Raw genomic sequence first — 27,308 nt, forward strand, 5'->3', positions numbered from 1 at the left:
ATGCCATTGTCCCAAATCATCCCACCCTCTCCCTCTCCCACAGAGTCCACAGTATACTTTTCAGGACTTGCTAAATACCATTTTGAATTCACTATTATTACACTGTAGTCTTTTCAGAAAATTGTTCTGTTTGTTGTTGTTTGGGCCAATGTTTATGTTTTACTTAGGCTGTTATGTTTATTATGTAAAGAAGGAAGACAAAGTACATAATGCAGATAGGAACTACCTTTTTCATATATAAAAGTCACCAGTAATATTATCACCCAGAGATAACCAATGTGCTTACTATTAGGGGATATAACCTTGTAGACTATCATATATATATTCTTTTTAAATGTGTACTGTGTGGTACTTTGCTTTTACAGTTAATTATATTGAAAAACTTCATCTGTGTTTTTCTTCAACCTCATTTTTAATAATTGCATAAGAATTTTAATGTGTAAATGTGCAGTAGTATAAACAACCAATTCCTGATGATTTATATAATATTTAATTGTATCTTACAGCTTTTTGTAAACTGTGAAAAGGTAAATCCCTAGGTTTTTTTTTTCAATTAAAAATGATGCAGAAATACTAACACATGGAAATCTGTTTGTATAGCTGCTTAGAGAAATATTTTCTTGCTTGAGACAACTATAATCGATCGTGTTCTTGTGACAGAAGTTTTAAATAAGTCGTATAATAATGATTTTCTGAAATCTTTTTAAAACTAAGTCTGCTGCTGCTGCTAAGTCACTTCAGTCGTGTCCGACTCTGTGTGACCCCATAGATGGCAGCCCACCAGGCTCCCCCATCCCTGGGATTCTCCAGGCAAGAACACTGGAATGGGTTGCCATTTCCTTCTCCAAAACTAAATCTACAGAAAGGTAAATATTTCATTCATTTTAGGAGAGCACAAGCTTCATTTCATTCCTGCCCTGATTGGCCCCTTCCTGGAAGTAACCTTGATACCCCAGCCAGATCTCCGCAATGTCATGATTCCTATTTTCCACGATATGATGGACTGGGAGCAGAGGCGGAGCGGCAATTTTAAACAGGTAGGTGGATGTGCTCTCAGAGCAGTCAGAAGAGTCTCAGTTCCCTCAGAGGTGAGTGTGGTGGCTCAGAGATGCTCCGAGTTGAGGAATGAGCTCTGAACCAGATTTCAACCTAGGCTGCCTACTTCCAAGCTGAATACATAGCCTCGGACACCCTTCTGGGACTGTGTCTCCCTAAATCTCTGAGAAGCCCTGGAAAAAACATTTCATTCCCTTTCAGCTAAAAAAAAAAAAAAAAAAATCCTGTGATTTTCTAGGTCTGTGTTTAAGAGCTAGCAGAAACTTTATTTGCTCCCAGCTGGACACAACACAGAGGAATCAGAAGGTTAATGATTCCTAAAACCGCTGACCTCTCAATGGTCTGCACATTGTATTTGGTGAATGGCTTAGCTTTGAACATTTGATGCACAGTATGTTTTATTGCTCTTTGCTTGAAGTGCTGAGAATTAATTTAAAGGGAAAAGCAGTCAAAATTGTTGTAAAGGAAATTCCAAGAATATGAGCATAAGCCTATCATTTCTCTTTGACACAGGATCTCTTTGACACAGGCTCCAGTTTTGGAAAGACACTTGTTCTTATTCCAAAACCAGATCTCATAGCAGAAATCAACTGCCTTTGCCAGCGCAAGTCACTCCTATTGGAGACAGCAGGCCAACTGTTCACACAGTCATGGCACTCACCTGTGTGCATTCTGCTGCATTAAGCAAGCTTCTTGCTTCTCCCTATGAGCCCTTCTCGAGTCTTAGAAATGATTGTCAACTGTACGAACAAGCTGGATGCTTACACAGAACAAGCATGGCATTTCATCTGTATCAAGACCTTCATTTATTTTCAGGAGTGTCAATACGTGAATGAAAGCCTATTTAAAAATTATATTGGGGAAAACCCACTTCTCTTACCTTATCTCTTTACCCATTTATTGAAATTTGATTCAAAGGAAATAATTGTGCTCAGTCCTTTGACAAAGTCAGATATCCCTCCATACCGCTAGTTGTTAACTCTCTGGCCTTGCAGAAATTCTTCCTTTTCTGTCCCCTCTGCTGTCTCCAAAAGATGATGGGATATTTATTTCTGCCTTCCTGATACTGAAGTCCTAAAGGATATATGTTCTTAAAAATATAAATGTTTTGACTACAGTTTTCAGGAAATATGTCCTTTCTGTCTCATGCTGCTGATTGCTGACTTAGAATACCATCTGTACATGGTTAGGACAAATTCTCAACTTCAGCAAAGATTTAGTGCAACCTCAAACTGTTTTGAGAAAGAAAATAGATACAAAACACATCAAAGATTTAACTGAATGTTTGTGGATATAGTAGTTTGCTGATGTTCTTATATGTATGTATGTGTATGTGTGTGTGTGTGTCTGTGTGTGTGTGTGTGTATATATATATCATGATTTGCAAAAAACAAAAAAGACTTGCCAGTTTTTACAGCTCCTAAAAAAAGAATTCAAACATTTAAGCTGGGCTGCAGGCATTTGTGTTTGAATCAACAAATAGAAGTCTTTCGCGGCAGCACACACTACCCCACCGGGAGTTTGAAGCCATGTTCCTGCATCTAAATTGGCCCCCTAGAATTCCAAAGGGGTGTCTTCGGTTAACCACAGCTGATAAATTCACAAAATTTACTGTGGCTTTTTCCCTTGCAGAAATAAATATGTTTCCATGTGCCTAGAAAATCCTTCTTGTGAGAAGGAAAGAAAGGGAGTAACATTTGGGTCTGTTTCAGGTGGAAGCCAAGCTCATTGACAAACTGGACAGCCTGATGTCCGAAGGCAAAGGCGATGAAACCTACCGTGAGCTCTTCAACAGTATGTGAGTAACATGTGTATCTCCAGTTGATTCTTTTTGGGGAATTTGGGTGTCAGTGCTAAGCAGCTGAGAGCTGCAAAGACAGCTTGGGTCTCCCCAGAGTGCTTTGTCTTTGTGGAGTGTGAAATAAAGGATCATTGCTTAACTCTGGTGAATGGATCTTATTATGTTGATGATTAGACATATCTCCTTGTGTTAATCTCTGATTAGGACAGGTTACAAGTGTTACATAACAAATCTCACTCTTTTCATGACTAATTATTTTAAAATTGGGGCTGCAAGATAATTATTTTCAATTGGGTAGATAGTGGGAGAGGAAAACAGAATAGAGGTGTGATTGTTGTGTTTGTGTGCAATGCTTTCCAAGATGTCCTTGGCTGATTCGCTGGTAGGAAAATTAACCTAGTTTGCATCTGTTGTTCAGCGCTTGATTTAATTCAGCAATACTTATTGCTCATTCAGCATTATTAATTGCTTCCTAAATGTTTCTTACTAGAATATCACAGAAGCAAATAATTTCTAGTAGATTCTGTGATTAGGATTTGTAAGGAGGATAAAGAAGTAATGGAGTGTTATAAGGAGACTTGAGGTTTCCTTACTAAGGTAAGACTGTGATCACTGTGCCAGGATGAAGTGCCTGTACTGAGTAGTCATTCACTGTGTAAAATGGCCACAGACAACACTTAAGAAGGTTCCAGTGCTTTAGGATTTTAATTCTAGCACTTGTCTTCTCTACAGCTTTCTAAGGCTCTTAGTCATTGTCTAACCTTTTTACTTATGAAGTGTTTTTTTTTGAAGGAAGAACCAGCTCATTGTGCTTGGGAAATGTTTGCAGGTCTTTCAGAAGTGCAGAAACAATTTAGCAATATATTTTTCTATTACAAAATATGCTTTTCCTTGTATTTACAACCAAGTAAATCTAAAACTAAATACTACTGCTTTTGCACTGATAGCCAGATAGAAAACTCTGTAATTCGTTTATGATCATAAATTTAGAGCAGTAGATATATTAATATATAGGGTTGAAAAGTATTATTAATGGTTGATAGATTTAAACGTGGCTGATTTAAAATCATTCTTGATGCTTTTAAGAAAATTATATTGAAGGGAAAAACCAAGAAGGGGTATACAGATCTCTTGTGGTGGTAGTACCTGATAAAATACATTCTTTGTACTGAATCCTGAACAATGGCATTTTCTTCTGATACTGTAATTAAACTGGAACTTTTAATAATTATTCATCAAGCCCTCGTTCATTCTAGTGTACAAAGCATCTGTCTTTCATGACAGCTGGAGTTTAGCAAGAATTCTGATTAAAACCTCATCCAGTATAATAAATTACTTTTGAAAACCACTCTCAATTCCGTTACTAGTCTTTGGTTTGAACAAAGAACTAAAATGAGAAAGCACTCGGTGAAATGAATCTCTTGAGATTTGTGATTAATTATTTATAATAAATCCACAAGATTAATAAGCACTCACATAGCTCTGTAGTGCCTCTTATCTACTTTAATAAAGGCCTGATAGCATGCAATTTGGACTGCTTGTGTGTAAATATGGCCTTGAAATAGAAGATGTACCTTGACATTAAAATCAAACCAATAATTAAAATATTAAGCCTCTATAATTAGGACTATTTTAAGGTCCCTGATTCATTCACTGGAGATTTTTATTCTTTTCTTGATTGTTTAGCATATCACTAGAAATCTTACTATAAATGTTTCTCTTTAATACTTTTATGATCAGCATATTGAGAATAAATAAAATCTAAAGTGATAATTAAATGTCATTACTACCTGGGCTCAGAAAAGAAAGGGAAAATCCAACTATATTTCAGGAAACAATCAAATGCTTTTTTGGCAATAGAAATCACAAAGAATTAGGGTAATCACACTGTGTCATTGCACACATTATGAATTGGGAACACATGCCATTGTGGTGCAGATTTTCATTTTTTCTCTGTAATTCATGTCTAAAACTTCTTAAAATTTGTTCAGAAGCTGAAAGTAGCTCACCGCTTCCTGAAAATGCAGTATATGCTTGCCAAAATAGCCTCCTAGAATGAAACTATAAATTTATATAGTACAGTCCTTCCTAAGAACTCATCTTTCCCTGACCCTCATGTTATCCTCATTTTCCCATACTACATCTTTTTGAAATAAATGAGGGTCAGGGTTTATTGGTTTTGATAATGCTGAAATTGTGGATCATCGCTTCCCATGAGATACGCAGAATAAGGCATCAGAATGAAGTTCTGCTTCCCTGCATCCACTTCATTGACTCATTCAGCTTCATTTATTGAGCCTCTCCCTGTGCTTGGTGGTCTTCTGAGGCTGAGGGTGCATCAGCGACTGTGCTGCTGGAGCACACAGTCAGAGTACTGACAGCCTCGGGGGTTATAAAGGGGATTTCCGGAAGATGTAACCTCCACCTCAGTCCTCCACTGTGCTTTATTGTATGTTGCTCTAATAATTCAGTAAGGCTCCAAATCATTTCATAGAGCTTTGTACACACACACACACACACACACACACATATATTTGAAGTGAAGAAGTGAAGTGAAAGTTGCTCAGTCGTGTCCGACTCTTTGCGACCCTGTAGACTGTAGCCCGCCAGGCTCCTCTGTCCTTGGCATTCTCCATGCAAGAATACTGGAGTAGGTTGCCATTCTCTTCTCCAGGGAATCTTCCTGACCCAGAGATCAAACCCAGGTCTCCTACATTGCAGGCAGATGCTTTACCATCTGAGCTACCTATGTATATAAAGCGTTGGCCTCCACACAATCCTATTAAGACAGAGAGAAAGGTAGACTGAGGGTCAAATTCTGCACCCTTCATTCTGTCAGAGGGGAAAAGCCTAACGAGCAAGTATATAGTCCTGCAGGATGTTATTTATGTTGCTCCTCATTGTCATGGAGTCCAATTGCCTATCATTAGCAATAAAAAGTCACCTTGGAGCCAGGAAGTGAGTAGTGGGGAGATAAATTAGGAGTTTGGGATTAACATAGACGAACTTCTATATATAAACAGCAAGGACCTATTGTATAGCACAGAGAGCTATATTCAATATCTTGTAATAATCTATAATAGAAAAGAAAAAAAGGGAGATATATATGTATATATATATATGTATCTGAATCGTTTTTCTGTACCCTTGAAACTAACAACATTGTAAGTTAACTATGTCAGTTTTTTTTAATGGTTTAAAAAAGTTATAAAGAAATGATGCATCATTTATGCTCTTGTGACATGTATGTAAAGTTAGTGCATTAGTTTATGTAGCAACCATTCATCATCTTATTGCCTTAAAAAAAAAAAAAGTAGGAAACTTTCACTGTTACTAGATGAGTTCCCTGTGTACTCAGCATGGACACACTGGCATGGTTATAGACCAAATTATAGACCAGTGTCACCCAAGTTATCTAGAAAGACTCTTCTTATCTGATAGCCTCTCCTTGTCCAGGTGTATCAAGTAAGCTTGGAAGGCCAGCTTCCCCACAGAAGGAATAATCCTGGGCAAGAAAGCAGATGAATTGGGTTCTAGGCTTGGCCCTGATAATTTGAGTCTCAGGTTAGTCAAGGCAGCAGGCTCTGCAGAGCTGTGCTTCTTTTCACAAGAGGATTCTGTAGCTCTGATTTCTGACTGCATCCAGAGGCTGTGCAAGTTAGTGAAGCTCATGCCTATAAAAGAAGTCTCCCATTTATTTTTAGAATTATTACTTAACTTGAGTTCTGTGTTTTTCAGCCTCTAAAGTATATGAGGTGTGGGCTGTCACTTGGGAAGATTTCTCCATCATCCTGCCTTGCTTTGGCAGGCAGAGTTTCATTTGCGTACTTGGTTCAATACCAATTTGGCATTTAAGCTTGAAACAGGTGCTTTTCAGAGGTTTTTTTTTTTTTTTTTAAAGAAAACACATTTAGAACAAACTAGGGGACTTTTCCCTGGGGGATTAGTCAGGGCAGGCTCCATCCCTTCATGTGTTCCCTCTCCCTTCCTCCCCCTCCTTAGTTTAGGAAGCAGTTCAGAATAAGCCAGAAAAACAAATGATCAGGGATGCCTAGGCACCAGATGACAAGCCAAGACAGAAGACTGGGCACTGGAATGGCAATGGCAAAAAGAAGGTGGGGGGAGCAGGAAGGACAATTGAGAGAGAACATAGCCAAAGACCAAAAAAAAAAAAAAGAAAACTTTGACAAAATAGCTTCTTTTCCTACTAAGCACAGTACAGGCTAGTCTGAGATGGTACTTGTGAAAAAAAATGTCTTCTCTCTCTGTTATTCGTGAAACTAGGATAAGAGGGAAACAAGATTTTAGAAATAATCATCATTAAATTTAGGAGGACAGAGTATCCTCATGTTGTTATGCCTATGTTCTTTCTTTTTTTCTTTTGGGGAAAGTTCAATCTTAAACGGCTTTTGTCAAGTAGATGGTTAATTTGCCTAGAGGTGGGAGTGAAAGTAAAAAGAGATCCTAATGATTATGATTGTTATTGTTTTGTGTTTACATAGCAGTGCCTCTGCTCCAAGGTGCTTAAGATTAGGGGGAAAATGTAGGAGGAGAGATGCGGTTCAGTACTTGTCATCCATCTGCTGTAACAACCACATAGAAAATCCTTGGTGATTAATGACAAAATGAATGAAACTGTTGAGTGAGTGCACAGATAGTACAATATGTATTGAGTGGGCAAATGTTAAGTGAAAGGAAAAAAACGCAAAACGTCATACCGTCTGTACAAGGATTTTCCTGTAGCAGTTGCATTGCAGTAAAATTGCTTGGATGAAGATGCATTCCACTGAGAGGTAGGAAAACATTTTTGTGTGACTAAAGCAAGATCTTACTTAAAAGTAAACTTTGAGGCACTCCTGTTTTTGCTTTTCTCAGTGTTGTTTGTTGTGGGGAGGCACAAGCCTCTAATATTAGTGGAAGAGAGAAGCTAAGAAACAATGTCTTTGAGCTGTGAGGTGCTTGCATATTTTGAAAGTATGATTTATATGCATGTGTTCGTATTTGATGACTTGGATAATCTGAAAATCAATTTGCTTTGTCAATGCTTCCTGGATTAGAATTCCACTCTTTGGTCCCTATCCTAGGTAAGACATTGTTTGCATTGTGCTACTTGTGAGATGTTGCGGTGGTTGCTAAGGCATTTAAGGTACTGATGAAAGTAAAACGGTTGTCATGGTGACTGATAAAAATAAATGTTGAAAATGCCCTGGATTCTTTCTTTTCCAGTCTACTAAAGAAAATTGAGCGGGAAACATGGAGAGAAAGTGGCGTTTCCTTAATCGCCACTGTAACTCGGCTGATGGAGAGGTTGTTAGATTACAGGTAAGCCCCTGTTTCTCAGATACACAGCGCTCCAGTTAGGAAGTTGAAGAGTCAGAATACAGTTGCACTTGAGTTAATCACTCAAAGAACTGATAATCAGACCATGGAACCTTGTGCAGTAAAATAGCGGACTTTTAACTAGCTAGCTCAGTTTCTTCCTTGTTTTTTTTTTTTGTTTGTTTGTTTTTTAATGTTTTGTTCTGGGTTCTTCAGCAGTTCTTTTAAAGTTTTAATAAATTGAGAGAGTCCTGTTATTAAAGAAATCTTTTGTTCCTGTTTTTGAAACTCACCCATTAGAACCAACAGACCTATTCATCTTAGTGTGACGGTAGTGTAACAGAATTGTATAACCATGCTGCTTTCTTATAGAAGGAGAGAGGGAATGAAACTCGCACCGTTACCTTTCAGAGACATGATTTTTTAATTTTGAAGTGATCTAAGCTGTTGAAGCAGGTCATCCCACTTAAATGCATGGTATTTTAAGAAAAAAAGCCTCATTGTTACTGCTGATGGCCAGGCTTACCGGCTCCTTTTCAGCCCAGTAAAAGGTGTGTTATGATACACCTTTTACTGTTACTTTTACTGTTTACTTTTACACCATAACTCCTCTTCCTTACCCCCTCTCTATTGAGAGAGGGCACAGCCCACCTGGAAGTGAAATCTACAGCCACGTTGGTGCTCAGGGAGGGTCTGACCAGCCCCCTCAACCCAAGCCTGTTGGGGCTCTGGCCTCGTTGATCCAAAGCAACTTGCAAATAGCCTCTAGTCTCTGACAGTTTCTTTTTTTCCCCTAAAAGAACAAACTGTGTTTGCCCTTAGGAAGGAAGTTCTGAGTTCTGACTCTTTCTTCTTGTTTTTAGGGACTGCATGAAAATGGGCGAGGTAGATGGCAAAAAGATTGGGTGCACCGTGAGCCTCCTGGTTAGTCAATGATTTCCCTTTTCCTCCTTGCATTCTAATGTTTGCTTTTTCTCAGAAATACTATGTTTTGTTTGTTTTTCTGCTGCAGTGTGTCTGTATCTGAGTGTTTCTTAGAAGAGTTTAGAAGTGTTCTTTGCTTTAGTTTGAATTAAATGCTAGAGAATTCTCAGCTCCCGAGTGTTGCAGAAAGTACCCACTGTAAGATCCCATGGTGATGCCAGCTTCTCCCTGTTGTATTGTTTTTCTGCCCTGAAGTCCTTTGTTGCTCTCCTAGGAAAAAAAGATGATGTCCCTGGAAAAAGGTCTTTTCAATTCTGTGTAAACAGTTCCTTTCTACCCTGCTTATATTTATTCTAGATTTTAATAAATATTAATGTTCCTTTCTGAACAAATGACAGTTTCCTGTTTAACGCACATATTTTCACTCTGTAGCTTCTTTGCAAATTAAAGCCATCTGTGGTTAAGATTTGGACTATAACTGGGCTAACCATATAGTTTCTCATCCAAACAAGAAATTTTGGAAAACAAAAATCAATATCGTAAGGATAATAGGCTATAGCAGAACAGTTCTGGGAACACAAAGTTTACCCTGAAAGTTCTCATAACTAATTATCAAATAGAATGGTATTCTCACTACAGAGCAAAAGAAGGACTATACATTTACATTCCTTTTTCAAATTTTGGTGTAGGATAAATTGATGCTTTTAATAATTTACATTGATCACATTTAAAATACAAGAATACTCTGTGACTGCTTCTGGTTCTAAATTTGTGTATATCATGGTTCCTTTTTCTTATTTTGCAGAATAGATAACACCTCATCATCTATCCTAAGTATTTGCACAATCAATTCTAATTCTTACTCTGATCCACAAGTCTCTTATATCCATGCCTTTTTGTTCTCTATTTGCCTGCACCTTAAAATTTTGTTTTTTCCCCAACCTGATTCTGTCTTGTCTTAGCTCATTGATAACAGATTTGGTTTGTTTGTTTTGTTTATTCCCCCTCACAGTCCCTCTTCAGAGCTCAGAATTTTTACTTTCTTAGGACTATCTTTTTCCTTAATTTCTTTTCTCGCTATACTGTTCATCTCTGAGTATATGACTTTATCCTTTTTTTTAACCATACCTACCACTTCCTCCTCATTTTTGCATTTAATTGTTACATTCCACCTCTGATACCAGTTGCTAAAAATAGTGAGACCTGAGCATCTTTTGTCAGGCCACCTCTTGTTATGCAGTTTCTCTTATAATTTTTAAAATTATAAAAAATTATAATTTTTATCATCAGACCCAATAGTAACCTGCAGGCTGTCAGGCTAAGCTCATGGGGTCAGCCCATTACCTCTCCCCTTAGCACTTAATGTCTAACCTTGAGCACAGTCATTCCCACTTCTAAATTTCCTTTCTGTGCTTTCCCCACTGTTTGCCAGCCTTTGGCCATGGTCAAGGTCCTCAGCCTGATCTTCCATGTCTCTGCTTGTACGTCAATATTTGAGGAAAAAAGCCAAGTGCTCTATCGTCTTCAGGTTTTCTCAGTCTGTCTCCTTAATCCTGGCTCTCCCCCAGCTCCAAGCCTGAAATCTCATAAATAACCTTAAAGGAAAGCCTTTACCTTTTCCTGAAGGACTCATCTTCCATTGTCTCCATCTGCTTTCACAGCGCCCTCTGTGACCTTGAGAGGTACACTCTTAAATGTAGACTCTGGGTCCATTTCCTCAACTGGTATAAACAGAAGATATCATTTCCTCAGATGAAAGACTGAATACTCTGACCTAAATGTGTTTACTCTAGTTTCCCAGTAGGAGTAAGCCAGAGACAATAAAATCAGTGGCCCCCATCAGTGTTCACATGAGACAAAGAATCTAGCTTGTTAGTTTTGCCCTGACCAAGAATAGTCCTTATAGGAAATGCTAACACTTTGAACACTGCTTTCATTTCAACTAGCACAGGAATACTTATTATTAAAGGACCGAATATATAACTCTGAAGCTAATCTTTTTAGCTTATACTCCATATGGAAAGTTTTTTGATGTTTTCTAGCTGCAATATGCTTCTCTTTAATCACTCACTTCCTCCTGGAGATTTTTCTTAACTCTTTGGAAAGATCAATTCCAGAATGTCTTCAGAGGAACTCTGACTTTCTCTACAAGCTCTGAGTTAAACGGTAGTATTAGACTGGTAAAATGTGTAATCTTTGACATGACTAAAACTAGGAAATTAATTATTGTTTTGTTCTCTCTGTCACTAGTTTTGCCAGACATACATGAAAGCGACTCATCTGCTCACTGAGAGATTTTTTCTTTCTTTCTTTTTTTTTTTTAAAGACCTATTATTCATTTACAGAATGATCACTTATTTTGTTCCCAAAGAAATTTGCTTCTTACCAGAAAGCTATTGGAAAAAAAACATTGCTTAATAATGTAAAGGTCTGCTATTGAGTGGTTAGATTTATGTTTATGGTACAATAATTCTTGCTGATTAAAATTATTTTGATTATAATAAGAGAGATGTGAAGAGCATTGTTTACTAGCTTTTTAAAGAATGCTAAGATCTATAGGACACTGTAGCCTACCAACTCCTCTGTCCATGGGATTCTCCAGGCAAGAATACTGGAGTAGGGTGCTGTGCCCTCTTCTTGGAGATCTTTCCAACCCAAGAACTGAACCCAGGTCTATTATGTCTCCTGCATTGGCAGGTGGGTTCTTTACCGTTAGTGCCACCTGGGAAGCCACTCAAGATTAGTGCCACCCAAGGTATATAGGACACAAGAGGAAAGGGGAAGGATAATGGTATAAATTGGAGGAAATATTTTTTTATAATGCGTTCAACTACATGTCAGCTTCTTGAAGTTAGATGAGTCCTCATATTGAAGAATGGATACTATTAGGTAGTGGCCACAAAGTGCATTGACAGGAGACCCTCAGGCTTCATGCCCAAGTACAGTTAAGCAGCCACACTGGCTAGTTTGGTCCGTAACCGAAGCCCTCTCTAGCTAATCAACTTTAAAAATGTTTAAAATTCCTGGCCTTTCCCTGTTACTCCTTCAAGTCAACAGATTTGTCTCCCCATCACTATTCATTTTTTATTCTACACACCAAGTAGCATCTGTCAAAATAATAGCAATAGTAATGATAGTAGTTCAGATGGCTGTAAGCAGAGATTTCATAGTATCTGCAGTGATCTGCTCGCTGAAAGAGCCTTATACAGAGCCTCACAGCATCACGCTTTTGCTGGATTCCAACTTCTTACACTTTTACTCCTATGTTTACTAAGTTCAGTGAGGACTAACATACTTTCTAATATGACAAAGAAATAGATGTGGAGGCCTGTAAATAAACATTTAAAATGACAACATAATGTGTTCAGTTAAGTCAAAGTTGAGTTTTTTATGATGAATGTTCAAACATTTTAGAGAAGTTTAAATAAGATCCAGATACTTTGTTTTCATAAACCAAATATTTTCAGTAAGCATACCCTTGTAACAATAATTTGAAATAAAACCTCTTACAAATCCCTTTATGTTGTAGTCGTAAACTGGAAACCTTTAATTCACCATAAAATAATTTTAAGATGAAAGAAACTATCCTTTGACTATCAGTGATCAAATGTAATAAATAGGTTAATATCTTACATCTTTTCAATATTTTAGTTGAATTTTTAGACTAGTTCATTGGCAGTTAAACTTAACCAAAAAACGATAGACAGTAACAAAAGAAATGTGAATCAGGGGTAATAACATACCCCCAGGAGTTACCAGCCTATCTAGTTGTTGATGGGTAATTTTTAATACAGACAGTGTTGAATTAAAGATATATCACTGTGTTTTGCCCTTGACTGGCAGTCCAAAGGTTGAGACTGCCCTAACAATGCAGGGAGTGTGGGTTCTATCCTTAGTCAGGGGACTAAGATTCCACATGCCATGTGGCACAGCCAAAATAAAAGGAAAGAAATGTCAAAAAAAAATGTATATATATATGACTGTGTCCCTTACTTAATTTTGTGAGACATTTATATAGAAAAATTTGTCTATTTTCTTGGTTCAAGACATGAAACTTCAAGCCGAGTAAAGGGTACATACCTGCCAGCCTAACCGTTGAGAAGTTATCCATAGTTGTACTCTTTTTTGTCTTTTAGAACTTCTATAAGACTGAACTGAACAAGGAAGAGATGTATATACGCTACATCCACAAACTCTATGATCTGCACGTCAAAGCACAGAATTTCACAGGTAATTGTGTCTTTTGACTTGGGTTGGGGGAAGTGGGCTGGTCACTGTTATATTAAACATAATAATTCCTCTGTTTTTTAAACTAGAGCCGAAGACTCAACCATTTCTCCTTTTAAAATTGGAATTTAGAACTGGAATATATATGTTGTTTTTTCTTTACTATATCTCTGCATAGTTTTTTAGGGGTTGGTTTTGGGATTGGTTTTTGAATGGTTTATAAAATACACACCTAGATTTTCACAGTCTATTTAGAGTTAGTATTTCACCACTTCAAGTTAAATATAGGAACTTTACAACCTCCCCACTGTACATTGTAATAGTCATAAGCATATATGTATGTACATTGAAAAATTCCATCAGGTAATGTCATAATTTTTAAGTCATACCTATTTTGAAGAATTTAAGAGGATAAAAATTATCTATTATATTTACTCAGATATTTACCATTCCTGTTGCTCTTTGTTCACTCATGAAATTCTCAGTTTTCCTCTGTTAACATTTTCATTCAACCTCCAGAACTTGTTACAGTATTTCTTTTAGAACAGATCTAGTAGTGAAGAACTCTTAGTTGTCCTTCATCTTTATTTTACCTTCATCCCTGAAGGAAATGTTTGCTGGGTACAGTTGGACAGTGTCTTCGCATCAGTACTTTAAAACTTTTATTTTCTTCTGGCCTCCATTGTTTTTGGTGAGAGCTGTAGTCATTTAAATTGTTCCCTGTATGTAATGTGTAATTTTCTCTGGTTGCCTTTAAGACTTTGTCTTTGGTTTTCAGCACTTCAATTATGGTATATATATCGGCATGGGTTTTTTTTTTTTTTTTTTTTTTAATCTATCCTGGTTGGGTTTGCTGAGCCTCTTGGATCTCTCAACATTTCTTTCACCAAATTTGGGAAACTTTCAGGCATTATTTATTCAAATATATTTTCTGCACTGATTCTCTGTTTTGGGACTCCAGTTTTATGGATGTTAGACCATTTGGTATTGTTCTATAATTTCCTGGGGTGCTGTTTTGGGGGTTTTTGTTTCAATTTTTTTATTCTTTCTGTTTTTCAGATTGGATAATTTCCATTTATCCATTTTCAAGTCCATTGGCTCTTTATTATTTCCATTCAACTACTGAGGCCTTCCAGTGAAGTTTTAATTTTTTTAATTTTTTATTATTTGTCTAAGTTTATTTAGCTATTTTTAAAAGCTTCAGTAGTTTTGCAAAAATTTGTATTTTCTCCTCATTTCACGAGTGTTCACTTTTACTTCAAGTAACACGGTTATAATAGCTGTTTCATAGTATTTGCCTATAATTTCAAAAACTGAATCATCTTAGAGTTGGCATCTGTTAATTGCTTTTTCCCTTTGAGATTTATTTAGTGTTCCTGGTTCTCTGAATGTCAAGTAATTTTGGATTGTATCCCAGACATTTTGAATATTGTGAGATTCTGGGTTTTCTTAAAATACTCAAAAAATCAATCCAGCTAAGTTCAGACCTAAAGTCCTGAGTTACCTTTTGAAGGTCAGTTTAGTTTTCAAAGCCTTTGCTGCATTTTTGTGGTCTTTCCTGCTTGTGTGCCACCTGGGGAGAGCCTGGGACATGGACAGTTATCTATACTGTAGTTCATTTATCAGAATCTTTGTTATGTTGATTCTGATTCACTCTATACATGTACAGCTTAAGGGTGAGCCCAGGAAGACATACACATAATTTAAAAATTCCTTTCTCCATCTCCTTGTTCTCTCTGATCTTTCTCAGTCTTACCATCTCCCAAGGGCTCGTTTTCCTGATACTCTTGCTTAATCAGAGCCCGAGTACTCAGAGCCAAGACTTGATCCTCCACACTATGATCTACTATGTATAATCAGCCTCCCTGGTAGAGGGAAAGCAGTGAAAGGAAATAGAAAAGTGGAAGCCACTACTGCTGCCACTGTGAGTGCCCCTGATGCCACAGTGTGGGTTTGCAGCTTTGTTCCTGGGACTCAGAGTGGACCAGAAGAATAGAAAGGACTCCCACAGAGGGTCCTTCTCCCAGTTCTCTGACTAAAGGAGCTTTTTCTGTCTGTTTTCCATTCGAAGTTACATGAAACAGGGAAGGCTAAGCCTGGAGATACAAAAGGCAAAAAAGTAAAAACAAGGAGCTCACCACTCTGTCATCCTCCTTTAAGTACTGATTCTCCTGTTCTGTCTGCCTTCTCATTTACTTTTCAGAATTCTCCAATAGTTGCTTTATATATTCTGTCTTGGGTTTTTAGGTGAATCAGTGAGAAAAATACACTAAAATGTGCATACTACATCTTAACCAGAATGAGAACCCTTTAATTGGATTTAGAAATTACAAATCTTAGTCTTTTGGCACACTGTTCTTCCAAGGAACTCCTGAATCTTGGTTCCTCCCCCAGCTTTGAAAGAGTAAAGGAACACTTTCTGAAGTGATGCTCATGTTCCCAGGATTTAAGCATGCCTCTAGCTACGGTTCCACTATATCAGCTAAGAGCACCGCTTAAAAGTTAAAAGTTCCCAGTTCTTGACTCAGACTGGAGACCTTTATGATATCTTTGATACCTCTCATTCATGAGGTGCTGTTGGTTCTGCTTCCTAAAAATGAAAGCCATATTTTCTCTTATTGTTTCCAGTTTCACTGCCTCAATCAGGCCTTCATTATCTCTCTCTTGGACTGCTTCTTAACTATCCCGTTATTCACTAGAGCAGGGATCAGTAAACTTCAACCTGCAGCCCTGTCATTTGATTTTTTAAAGAATGTTTTATTAAAACTCCAGCCACACCCACTTAATTACATATTGTATATGGTTGCTATAGCACTCAAATGGCATAGTTGAGTAGTTGCAACAAAGACTGTATGTCCTATAAGCCTAAATTATTGACTGTCTGATCCTTTGAGAAAACTTTGTCACCCCCTTCTCTAGATGTAACTTTGTCAATTCATGTCTTCTGCAAAGTAAAGCTCAAAGTCTTTATTCAAGGCCCATCATAATTGAAACAACACCTGTCCATTCAGCCTAATGTATTCTTGCTTACCTCTAATACTGTGTTCCTTCTTCTTATCCTTCAGAGCCAGCTCCTATATCATCTTTTCCATGAAGTCTTTATCTTCCTTCTCTCTCCCTCACCAACTCGCACCCCCAGCTTTGGGCTGAATTAATGTTTTCTACTCTTTTCCCATTGCAGTTTTTTCAGATTTCCATTCAAGTACTTATCATATCATTTTATTCATAGTTATATAACAAATGTGTGTGTGTGTGTGTGTGTGTGTGTGTGTGTTGATAAGTAGGGAGGTAGGTAGGTTGAGAGATCTTTAGTTGAAGGTAAATTCCTTGAGGACAGAGATGATATTTTCTTCTTAGTCTTCTCAGTTCTTAGATTAGTGCCTAGTGAGATTTAAATAAATGCATTACTAAGAATGCATTCAGATTTTAACACCCCAAGAGCAGATTTTTCTCCTTTAATATTGTTAATTCCTTAATCACCAAGGAAGCCCCGGTATCTCTTCACACAGATGTCCTGATAGTTTTGATTAAATAAACTAAGATTTTTTTAGCTGACTTTGTTGTCTAGAAGTTTAAGTAGTCATTTGAAAGTAGTTTGTAGCTAATATTAGAAAAATGGTGAACCTGGTTTTTTTAATCTGTGAAAACAATCTAGTAGACGTGCTTTATTTTGAAGCCCATTAAAAAAAAAAAAAAGAAGAAATGAGAGAGGGAAGTGAGGACAAGCTCTTGCAGACATGTAACAGATATATTTTGGTTTTCTGAAACTCCAAATCTGTCACCTTATATTTTGAAAATGTGTAAATCTTGTTTTCTTGAATTTGTTTACTAAGCTTGAAGTTTTTATGTTCCCCAAAGTCATAAGAAATAAGTTCTTCTCCCATATAACATTTTACTCATTTCTCCTCTGTCCTCATTTTTGTGGGTCCTTGGAGAAAGTGGAATTGATGGAAAAACTTCTGTCTTTACAGGATTTGTTTCTTGTGGCTTAATCCTTTCCAGCCCTCTGTGACAATGCCCTCCATTGCACGATTCATCTCCACATTTATCCTGTGTTACTTCTTTCTGCATATTGATACCTTCCCTGTACAATTCTCAAAATGATGGAATGAGATGGCCCATATATTTAATTATGTGATGATGGCCTTTTGTTCAAAATTGTAAACACTTTTAAAAACATTGTTCATAATTTTGGATGTGAGTCATCTTTCTCTTTTCAGTATGCAATACAGTCTTCTAAAGATACATAGGAATAAACATGCAACATATTGTAATAAAACATCTTCGATATGCTGATGTGTTCCAGAAACCTCAGTAGTCTGTTGCTGACACCTCAGAGGCATACGTTTCCTTTAATGAAAATTTTCTGCAGTTTCCTTCACACACACCGTTTACCCCTGATATACATCTTTATCTTCCGGAATCAAATTCTGTTCCAGGTGTAACTTGTTTTCACGCCTCCCCACATCACCCTTCGGTCATCTGTCAGCTTGCTCTGCTGGCCTGCCAGTTGTTGTTCATTCACTAAGTCATGTCTGACTCTTTGTGACCCCATGGACTGAAGCACGCCAGGCTTCCCTATGTTTCATTGTCTCCTGGAGTTTGCTCAAAATTCATGTCCATTGAGTTGATGATGCCATCCAACTATCTCATCGTCTGTCCACCCCCTTCTCCTCTTGCCATCAATCTTTCCCAGCACCAGGTTCTTTCCCAGTGAGTCACCTCTTCACATCTGATGGCCAAAGTATTGAAGCTTCAGTTTCAGCATCAGTCCTTCCAGTGAATATTCAGGGCTGATTTCCTTTAGGATTGACTGGTTTGATCTCCTTGCTGTCCAAGGGACTCTCAAGAGTCTTCTCCAGCACCACAGTTTGAAAGCATCGGTTCTTTGATACTCAGCCTTCTGTATGGTCCAACTGTCACATCCATACATGACTACTGGAAAAACCGTAGCTTTGACTAAACGGACCCTTGTCAGCAAAGTGATGTCTCTGCTTTTTAACACACTGTCTAGGTTTTGGATGTCTTGGATGTCATAGCTTTTCATCCAAGGAGCAAGCATGTTTTAGTTTCATGGCTACAGTCTCCATCTGCAGTGATTTTGGAGCCCAAGAACATAAAATCTGCCACTGTTTTCACTTTTTCCCCATCTCTGTACCATGAAGTGACGGGACCGGATACTTTGATCTTAGTTTTTTGAATGTTTAGTTTTAAGCCAGCCTTTTCCCTCTCTTTCACCTTCATCAACAGGCTCTTTAGTTTCTCTTTGCTTTCTGCCATGCAGAGATCCAGGGAATAGCAAGGAGATAAGAAAACCTTCTTAAGTGAACAATGCAAAGAAATAGAGGAAAACAATAAAATGGGAAAGACTAGAGATTTCCTGAAGAATATTGGAGATACCAAGGGAACATTTCATGCAAAGATGTATACAGTAAATGACAGAAACAGCAAGGACCTAACAGAAGCAGAAGAGATTAAGGTGGCAAGAATACACAGAAGAACTGAACAAAAAAGCCCGCCAGTGGTTACTTCTTTTCCCGCCCTTCTCAGGGGCAGCTCACCCACACCCGACCTTCCCGCCATCCCTTGGACCTTCCCAGAGCAAACGTTACTTGAACAGCAGTTTACAGATTAGAAACACTTCATTAGTCCCCACTTTTTTCTTTTTATTTATTGTCGCAAAATGTACATAACATAAAATTTGCCATCTTACCCATTTTTCAGTGTGCACTTCAGTGGCCATTAAGTGCATCCATGTTGTTGGGCCACCATCACCACCATCTATCTCCAGAACCTTCTCATCCACCCAGTCTGAAACCCTGTACACATTAAACAGTAACTTCCCATTTTCCCCTCTCCTCATCTCTGGCACCACCACTCTACTTTCTCTCTGTGTAAATTTCACCTTCATCGCCTTTTCGGTCCCTCCCTGTGGGCAGCTGAGATGTGGGAAGGGGTTCCCTCTGGCCTCCCCACTCACTATTCCACCTTTACACTGTGTCATGGTTAGTCTCAAGGATATTTTTTGAAAGCTCAGGGAGATACAAGAGAAATCTGAGAGGCAAAGATGATCATTCTGGAGCTGTGTCATTAAAAGAAAATAGGAATTATTCAGCAGCTAAAGGCTTGAAGGAACAGGCTGTGAAGGACCCCAGGTGTCGGTTGGTGTGATAAGGGAGAGGAATCTTAGTTTGTTCAGGTGACAGGAGCAAGAGTGGACAGAAAAACAAAGATGCCCTTGGGGTTTTCTTAGATGCTTGGCATTAGAAGGGTATGTGGGTAATTAAAGATTAGGAAGTGATCTCAGGAGGCCTCAGGGAAAATGAGGACGCTGTTCAAATACAGTACAGCTCTGATGATCTTGTTATCATCATCGTCTGTCTTGTCCCCTGCAAAGCAGTCTTCCATGGCAACCCACGTCGTGACAGATTTGGCTGCTTCTACATCCACCGATTAATCGACACCCTCCAGCAGACATTCACTCTGTCCGTCTCACCCCAGGAAAGGGCCTGTCCCGTGTCCATGCAGTGGAAGGCGCCTGTGTCCCTGACAGGCAGCCGCCTCTGGATCAGGATGCATCATGTTTCATTCAGCAAAAGTGATGATGGGGTCGAGGGGCTGGAGGCTTTTTAGGGAGACAGTAGCAGGCTCACAGTAGCAGTCCTTACCCGTCATAAGTGGGGACATTGGGAAAATGTGAGTGGAGGGACCAGATCATGGGCAGGCTTCTGTGTCACTTTAGGAAGTCCAAATTCATTCTGTTGTTAATAGTTACTGAGAATCATTAACTAGTTTTAATCATGGGAGTGATGTGATCACTTGCATTAAAGAAAACTTATGTTAATAACAGCTTGCACACTGAATGCTGGGGAATAAGAGACTGCTGGTGGGTGATGAAAAGTTTTGCTGCAATCATTGAAGTTACTGGGTTGAGCTCACCAAAGATAATTAAAGAGGAAAACACAGCCAGAACCTAAGAGACAAGAGAATAGTGATGGTGACCCAGGCCTTTCTCATCACAACTATATTTTATACATTGAGATGGCCAGATCACAGTACTGGAACATGTGAGTTCCAGTACACATGAGCTCCAGTACACATAGGAGCCTTATGTGTAGTTATCCTTAAAGCAAATAAGTAAAGAAAAAGAATTACCATTTATGGATATTGTATTAAAAGTTACTACTGTGTCTTTTCAGACATGTGTGGGGATGGTAGGTAAATGGATACCTAACATAAGGGTTTTATCATTTTATTCAGTTTAGTAAGTAAGTTGGCTGTTAGAGTGTCAGGTGAAAAAAATTATAGTCTTTCATCAGGGACAGTGAATTCTGGTTCCCATTCTTGATGTATTTGGCCGTATTTATGGTTCAGGAAAAGAAGAGACCTGCAGAATGGCAAGTATCCTACTAAATACATTACCTGTCAACCATGCTTAAGCCTGTGGGTCACCATTTCTATACACGTGTATAGAATGTCATCCCTTTACATGTTTCTCCAGGAAATCACCCCTACACCAAACATGTCATGACTTTAGTAACCATTACTGAAGATTTGTGGGGCCAGCCAGAGGGGGTGTCAGAGTACACAGCCCACACAGTTTGTTCTCTCTCTCTCTCACACACACACACACACACACACACATGCACACTCCTCTTACCCAATACTTTTACCCTTTCTGGTCCTTTCTCTGTTGGTTATTAATAGATTTTAAAAGTTTTTCTTCTCTGAACTCTTCTCTAGCTTTTCCCCTTCCATATTCTGTCTGTACCCTGATACCCCCCCACACATAAACAATAAGTCCCCTACATACGAACTTTCAAGTTCTGAACTTTCAAAGATCTGAACGTGTGTTCCATCAATGTCAGCGTGAGTGAAATGGCAACTTGCCCTCTGTCTCCTATTGCTGATGATCCTTCAGCTCTGCCATCTCCCACCTCCTATACCTTCTTCAGTGAGTAACTCTTCTTGCCTGTTCACTCAATGCCAGCCCCCTGTGTGCCAGCTGTTGTACCATACTACTGTACTTTCAAGGTACTGCACTTTAAAGGGTTTTCTTTATTTTTTGTGTTTTTTTAATGTGTTATTTGTGTGAAAAGTATTATAAACCTATAACAGTACAGCACTATAAAGCTGATTGTGTTTGTTGGGTACCTAGGCTAACTTTGTGGACTTATGAACAAATTACACTTAAGAACACACTCGCAGAACAGAACTCATTTGTATATAGGGGACTTGCTGTATCACTTTCACATTTTTCAGCCTTTTATTAGCCAAGAGAAATGAGCTATCATTTTTTGTCTCTTAAGCATGCCCTTTTTTGCCAACAAAGATCCATATAGTCAAAGCTATGGTTTTTCCAGTAGTCATGTATGGAAGTAAGAGTTGGACCATGAAGAAGGCTGAGCATTGAAGAGCTGATGTTTTTAAAGTGTGGAGTTGGAGAAGACTGTTGAGAGTCCCTTGGACAGCAAGGAGATCAAACCAGTCAATCCTAAAGGAAATCAATCCTGAATATTCATTGGAAGGACTGATGCTGAAGCTTCAGAACTTTGGCCACCTGATGTGAAGAGCTGACTCACTGGAAAATAATCTGATGCTGGGAAAAATTGATGGCAGGAGAAGGGGGTGACACAGAATGAGATGGTTGGATGGCATCACCGACTCAATGAACATGAGTGTGAGCAAACTCCAGGAGACGGTGAAGGACAGGGAAGCCTGGCGTGCTGCAGTCCATGTGGTCACAAAGGGCTGAAGAAGACTGAGTGACTGAACAACAACAAAGCATGCCCTATGGAAACTACCCATAGTCCCCTGCCAAAGGATTTACCAGTGAACCTATGTAGCAAACAAAAGCATGTCTCCCCTACATTTTGAACCAGCTACAGAGCTATCCTTAAACATTTTTATTATGCCAGTACATATGAACAGTAGTGGGGGAAATAGATGGGAAGGAGAGAAAGACAAAGAGAAACAAAAGATCAAACACAGTCTCCGGTAATTCCATCTCCCGGGGCGCTTCGCATTCATTCACCTTCCGTTGCATGTGTCCTGGACATGTGTTCTTCAGTATCGTGAAATTCAGAAAAAAAGTACTTAATCCAGCTTGTCCTGAACCAGCTGCATTGGGGTCCTGTCTCGATCATCACCTTCCCACTTATCTTTCAGAGGCTGCATATACGCTGTTGTTATATGATGAGCTGCTGGAATGGTCTGACCGGCCCCTCCGGGAGTTCCTGACCTACCCCATGCAAACGGAATGGCAGCGCAAGGAGCACCTGCACCTCGCCATCATCCAGAACTTTGACAGAGGCAAGGTAAGTGGCCCCAGTCACCTGTGTCCTTTCCCAAGGTGACTGTCACATCTCCTTTATTTCTAGTTCATTGATGGCCACCTCTTCAAGCGGGGGCCCTCAAATTTTCAGTGTGCATTAACTCCTGAGAGTTGACTGAAATTAAGATTCCCAAGCCCCACTCCTGCAAATTCTGATTGAGTAGGTCTGGCTTGCACCAGGGGGTTCTGCGATTTTAATAAGGACTCCAGAAAATTCCAGTGTGTATGAACTTGAACCCCATCTTGAGAGACCCTCATCTAGAGGTTTCAACATCCAGGCATTTTATTAACTGAAAAACCACTATCACACCTCCCCTACCTCCCCAAATTGGCACATAGTAATCTGTCCCAGTCCACTTTTTTTTAAGGTGAAATAAATGAAACTAAATTTATTTACAGCATTTTATGACATTCCGTCATATACTCAGAGTTGCCATGGGGTGTTGAAAACCTCCCTGAGCTAATAAAGCAATTCAGCATGTCACTTCCCTGCCACCTGCTCCCTCTTCAAGGATTTGCAATGCTCTTGGAAAAAAACGTGAATCTGACCCCAGTTGATTTGAACACTTGGATGCTTTGGTGATACATGTCTTAGATTTAAATATATCTTTCAAAGTTCCAAGGTTAAACAGGAAATGAAAATACACCCAGTGGCTGTCATTCTTTTATAAAACATAATTGGGTACTCCTAAAAACTTGATGCAAGGGAATTGCTTCTTTCCTATCCTCTTCTATTATTTATCTAACTACACTGACATACTGTTCATTACGTTAATAGCAAAGAAATGCCTCTGTGTCCTCCTGCAGTAAACTTTCCACCTGTAAGATAAGTTGTTACAGAACCTCTCTTGGCCCATTCCCAGGAGTCTGTGCTTTATGAGGACTTGGAGACTATGGCCCATGGGTCAAACAGTTCACTGCCTGTTTCAGTTCAGCCCACAAACTAAGACTCACTTTTACATTTTTAAATGCTGAAAAGAACTAAAAAGAAGAATGGTATTTGGCCTGTGAAAATTATATGAAATTCATATTTCAGTTGTCAATAAAGTTTTATTGTAACACAGCCAAGCTCATGCGTGTCTGCGGATGTTTTCATAGTTTAATGGCAGTGGTGACAAAGGTTGTATGGCCCACAACACCTAAAGCATTTACTGTTTGGTGGGAAAATTTGCAGACACCTGAGCTAGATCAAAGAAGTTTTACATTTCTGCTGAGAGTAACCAGCTGGCTTAGACCCTTGGAGTTTACAAGTATGCTTGGGCCAACAAGGAATCCACTGAGCCAGCTGTGGATAATTGGACCTTAGGGGTCAGTGGCAGTTCCGCATATCCCAGCCCCGAGGGGCTGCTCATCCATCTGCTTGGCCATTGTGGAATTGCAGTTATTTCAGCATGATCGTTTTGTCTATTTTTTAACTATAAATTATTACTTTATTTTTTTTTCATTTTATTGAAGTGTAGTGATTTACAATGTTGTGTTAATTTCTTCTGTGCAGCGAAGTGACTCATCTGTACATATATATGTTCTTTTTCATGTTCTTGTCCATTTCAGTTTGTCACAGGATATCAGATATAGTTCCCTGTGTCACACAATAGGACCTTGTTGTTTATTCATCCTATATGTACTAGTTTGCATCTGTTAATCCCAAACTCCCAATCCATCCATCCATTCCTTCCCCACCCCTGCTTGGCAACCACATGTTTTCCATGTCTGTGAGTATGTTTTTGTCTCATAGATGTGTTGATATGGGTTGTATTTTAGATTCCATATACAGTGATATCATATGGTGTTTGTCTTTCCTTGACTTACTTCACTTAGCGTGATAGTCTTTAGGTTCACCCATGTTGCTACAAATGGCATTATTTCATTCTTTTTGATGGTTGACTAATATTCTAATGTATATGTGTGTGTGTACGCCACATCTTCAGGATAATAGTTTTGAGATGATACCAGGAAACGTTGTTTTTGCACCATATGTTAATGATTTGTAGGTTATCACTTTCAACTCTCTAAATATTTTAAATAATGAACTTGTTAATTACATGCTATTTTCATGCTTAAAATTGCAGTGGTACTATTAAGGGTAGGTTTTAAAGTTTAAGAAGTAAGGCTTGATCATCTGAGAGCGGTCCCCTCTTGACCTCTGGGTGGAAATTAGTAAATGCCGTGAGATTGTTAACATTTATGTTATTCATTTGTCCACAGTGTTGGGAGAATGGCATCATCTTGTGCCGGAAGATTGCAGAGCAGTACGAGAGTTACTATGATTACAGAAACCTGAGCAAGATGAGGGTAAGGTACCTGCATGCATCCTAATCAGGTTATGGAATCCTTTTTTAGATTAACTTCCCCACATGGTGCTAGGAAGTCAACTTTGTGATCGTCTTGATGTGTCTTGTAGAAAGCTTTTGAAAGATACCTTTCCTCTGAAGCATACTCCTCTATTTATCCAGAGAAATAGCATGTTGACCTGTGTGATGCTTTTGATTAATATGCAAAACGTAAGCTGTTGATCTATTCTAAACACTACATCTGAAATATAACATTTAACCCAGGATTAATACTTTTTGTTGGAAGAGCTTGTCACTCACACACAAATCTCAGTAATATTCCATTCTTAGTCCCATAATCTGTGCAGTAAAATAGGAGAAATGGCTAGCTGACGCATTTTGAAAGATTTAGGGGCTAACTTCTGAAGGTATCAAATATTTTTAGCTTCAGAAATGTTTTTATTTGCTAAAACTGAAACCAAGGTCTTAGTACCCAAGAGCTCAAGGAGTTTAATATTCTGTGTCCCTAAACCAAATCTTTTATATTGAGGTAGCCAAAAAGTTCGCTTGGGTTTTTGTGAAGCATCATACAAAAACCCAAATGAACTTTCGCCAATTCAATACCTTTTCTTCTTGAAGGTTCAAGCAAGTCCCTCTGGTACTCCATGTCCTTATTCTTGTTAGGTCAAACATTTTGTATCATCTTGTTACATTTAAGCTCTTCAGGGCTTCTAAAACAGGATCATCAGATTATATATACACATGCACATACATATATATTTTTAAAAATTATGATATTGCCTTTTCATTCCAAGGTAGTAATATAAGAGATAATACTCATAAACCTTTAACAACCCAGTATCCCTTATACCACAAATAACTTCTTCCTCTAGCAGGAGCCAGCCCTGTACTTTGGGTGTACTATTTCATGTCAGGAGTTCATCGATATTTCTCCTAACAGGAAAACCAAGGAGAAAAAGCCTTGTTTTAACTTCAACCCATCACGCTGGCTTTGGCAGGCACTGCAGTTTCATATAAAAATGTCCCTGTGCTACTCTTTGCATCCTGTCCCTGGAACAGAAGCGAGGTTACAGTGTTTACCTGTGAGGGCCCTTGGGTGCCATAGTCACTAAGATTTTTATAAACTCAAAGCTTTGCACTTCATGCCAAGTGCTCTTTTGGGTGCTGTTACTGGGGGTGGAGAAAGGGGAGATATTTTCAATTGCAATATTAGTCTTTCTCTGGAAACCCTGGGGATGATAATACCATGAATGGGAAACCATAATCTTTATGTACTTCATGCTTCCAACCTCATCAAAGACACACTTAACAGCCTTCAGCCCCCACAACACTTGCACTATGGGCCCCGTTTGGTTTGTTGGTTTATCCCCGTTCAACCTGTACAAGGTTACATCTTCCAGATGTCCTGAATTACCATGACCTAGGAGAACTGAATGCTCAGGTGAGTACAAGAATTCTCCAGAAAGATTTTGCCTCTAAGAGTTCATGTTAATTTTTATTATGAAGAAAATATTTTGATAGACTATGTGCATAGAAATCATTTCCTCTGGTGAGAACATGTAGTAATATACTCGATCCTTTAAAGCAGAGGTCAGGAAACTGAAGCCTATGGACCTCAAAGAATTGAGTAGTTATGACAGGGATTAGGTGACTTGTAAGGTCTGAAATATTTATTGTCTGGCCATTTACAGAGTAAGTTTGCTGATCTCTGCCTTAAAGCATAGAAAAGGAGTCAAATGTCTTTTCTGCAAAAGGAACTAAAGCGACGTTCTCTTTTTTTATAGAAGAAATATCCTCTTCTATAAAGTGGTGGAGCTAAAAGATGAGATAACATGATTAAAATGCCCCCTGTTCTTTGCTAGATGATGGAGGCCTCTTTGTATGACAAAATTATGGACCAGCAACGTCTTGAACCAGAGTTCTTCCGAGTTGGATTTTATGGGAAAAAGTTTCCATTTTTCTTAAGAGTAAGTAATATACTACTTGATTTGCTTTCATGCTTCCAATATAGATACCCCAATCAAGCAAACTAAGATACGAATGACATATTTTCCTTTTAAGGCAGGTAATAACATCATGAGATTCTCTTTTAACTTTAGTTTGCAAACATCATACTCATATAGAATGCCTTGTTTTGAATAATTTCCCAAGTTTTCAAACAATCAGTTGAATTTTTTCTTCCTACATTTCAAAGCTTATTATATTTGAGGAGCAATCTTTGACAATTACAGTTGTTTCCCTTGTATAATTGGTAGCATTACTTCTGTTCAGCCTGCAATTTCCATAGAGTGAGTCTCAGAGAAAAATGGCGGGCGCTATAGGGCCTGGGAGTTGCAGACCGCAGAAAACACGACAG

The 27,308-nt window shown here is 38.6% G+C and overlaps 1 protein-coding gene across 3 annotated transcripts in view; it reads left to right on the forward strand.

Moving 5' to 3' along the window:
• Positions 1-27,308, forward strand: part of DOCK4 (dedicator of cytokinesis 4) — a 477,852-nt gene that overhangs the window by 405,474 nt on the left and 45,070 nt on the right. For 2 of the 3 annotated variants that reach the window (XM_070787253.1, XM_070787255.1), the window contains exons 31-39: positions 889-1,037; positions 2,769-2,854; positions 7,915-7,941; positions 8,084-8,179; positions 9,040-9,100; positions 13,237-13,330; positions 22,496-22,644; positions 24,867-24,953; positions 26,815-26,919. In XM_070787253.1, coding sequence (XP_070643354.1) covers positions 889-1,037; positions 2,769-2,854; positions 7,915-7,941; positions 8,084-8,179; positions 9,040-9,100; positions 13,237-13,330; positions 22,496-22,644; positions 24,867-24,953; positions 26,815-26,919 — 854 coding nt within the window. The remainder of the gene's footprint in view (positions 1-888; positions 1,038-2,768; positions 2,855-7,914; positions 7,942-8,083; positions 8,180-9,039; positions 9,101-13,236; positions 13,331-22,495; positions 22,645-24,866; positions 24,954-26,814; positions 26,920-27,308) is intronic. The other variant, XM_070787254.1, reaches the window with a different exon arrangement.

Source organism: Bos indicus, chromosome 4, assembly GCF_029378745.1.
Source record: "Bos indicus isolate NIAB-ARS_2022 breed Sahiwal x Tharparkar chromosome 4, NIAB-ARS_B.indTharparkar_mat_pri_1.0, whole genome shotgun sequence".
Taxonomy (NCBI): domain Eukaryota; kingdom Metazoa; phylum Chordata; class Mammalia; order Artiodactyla; family Bovidae; genus Bos; species Bos indicus.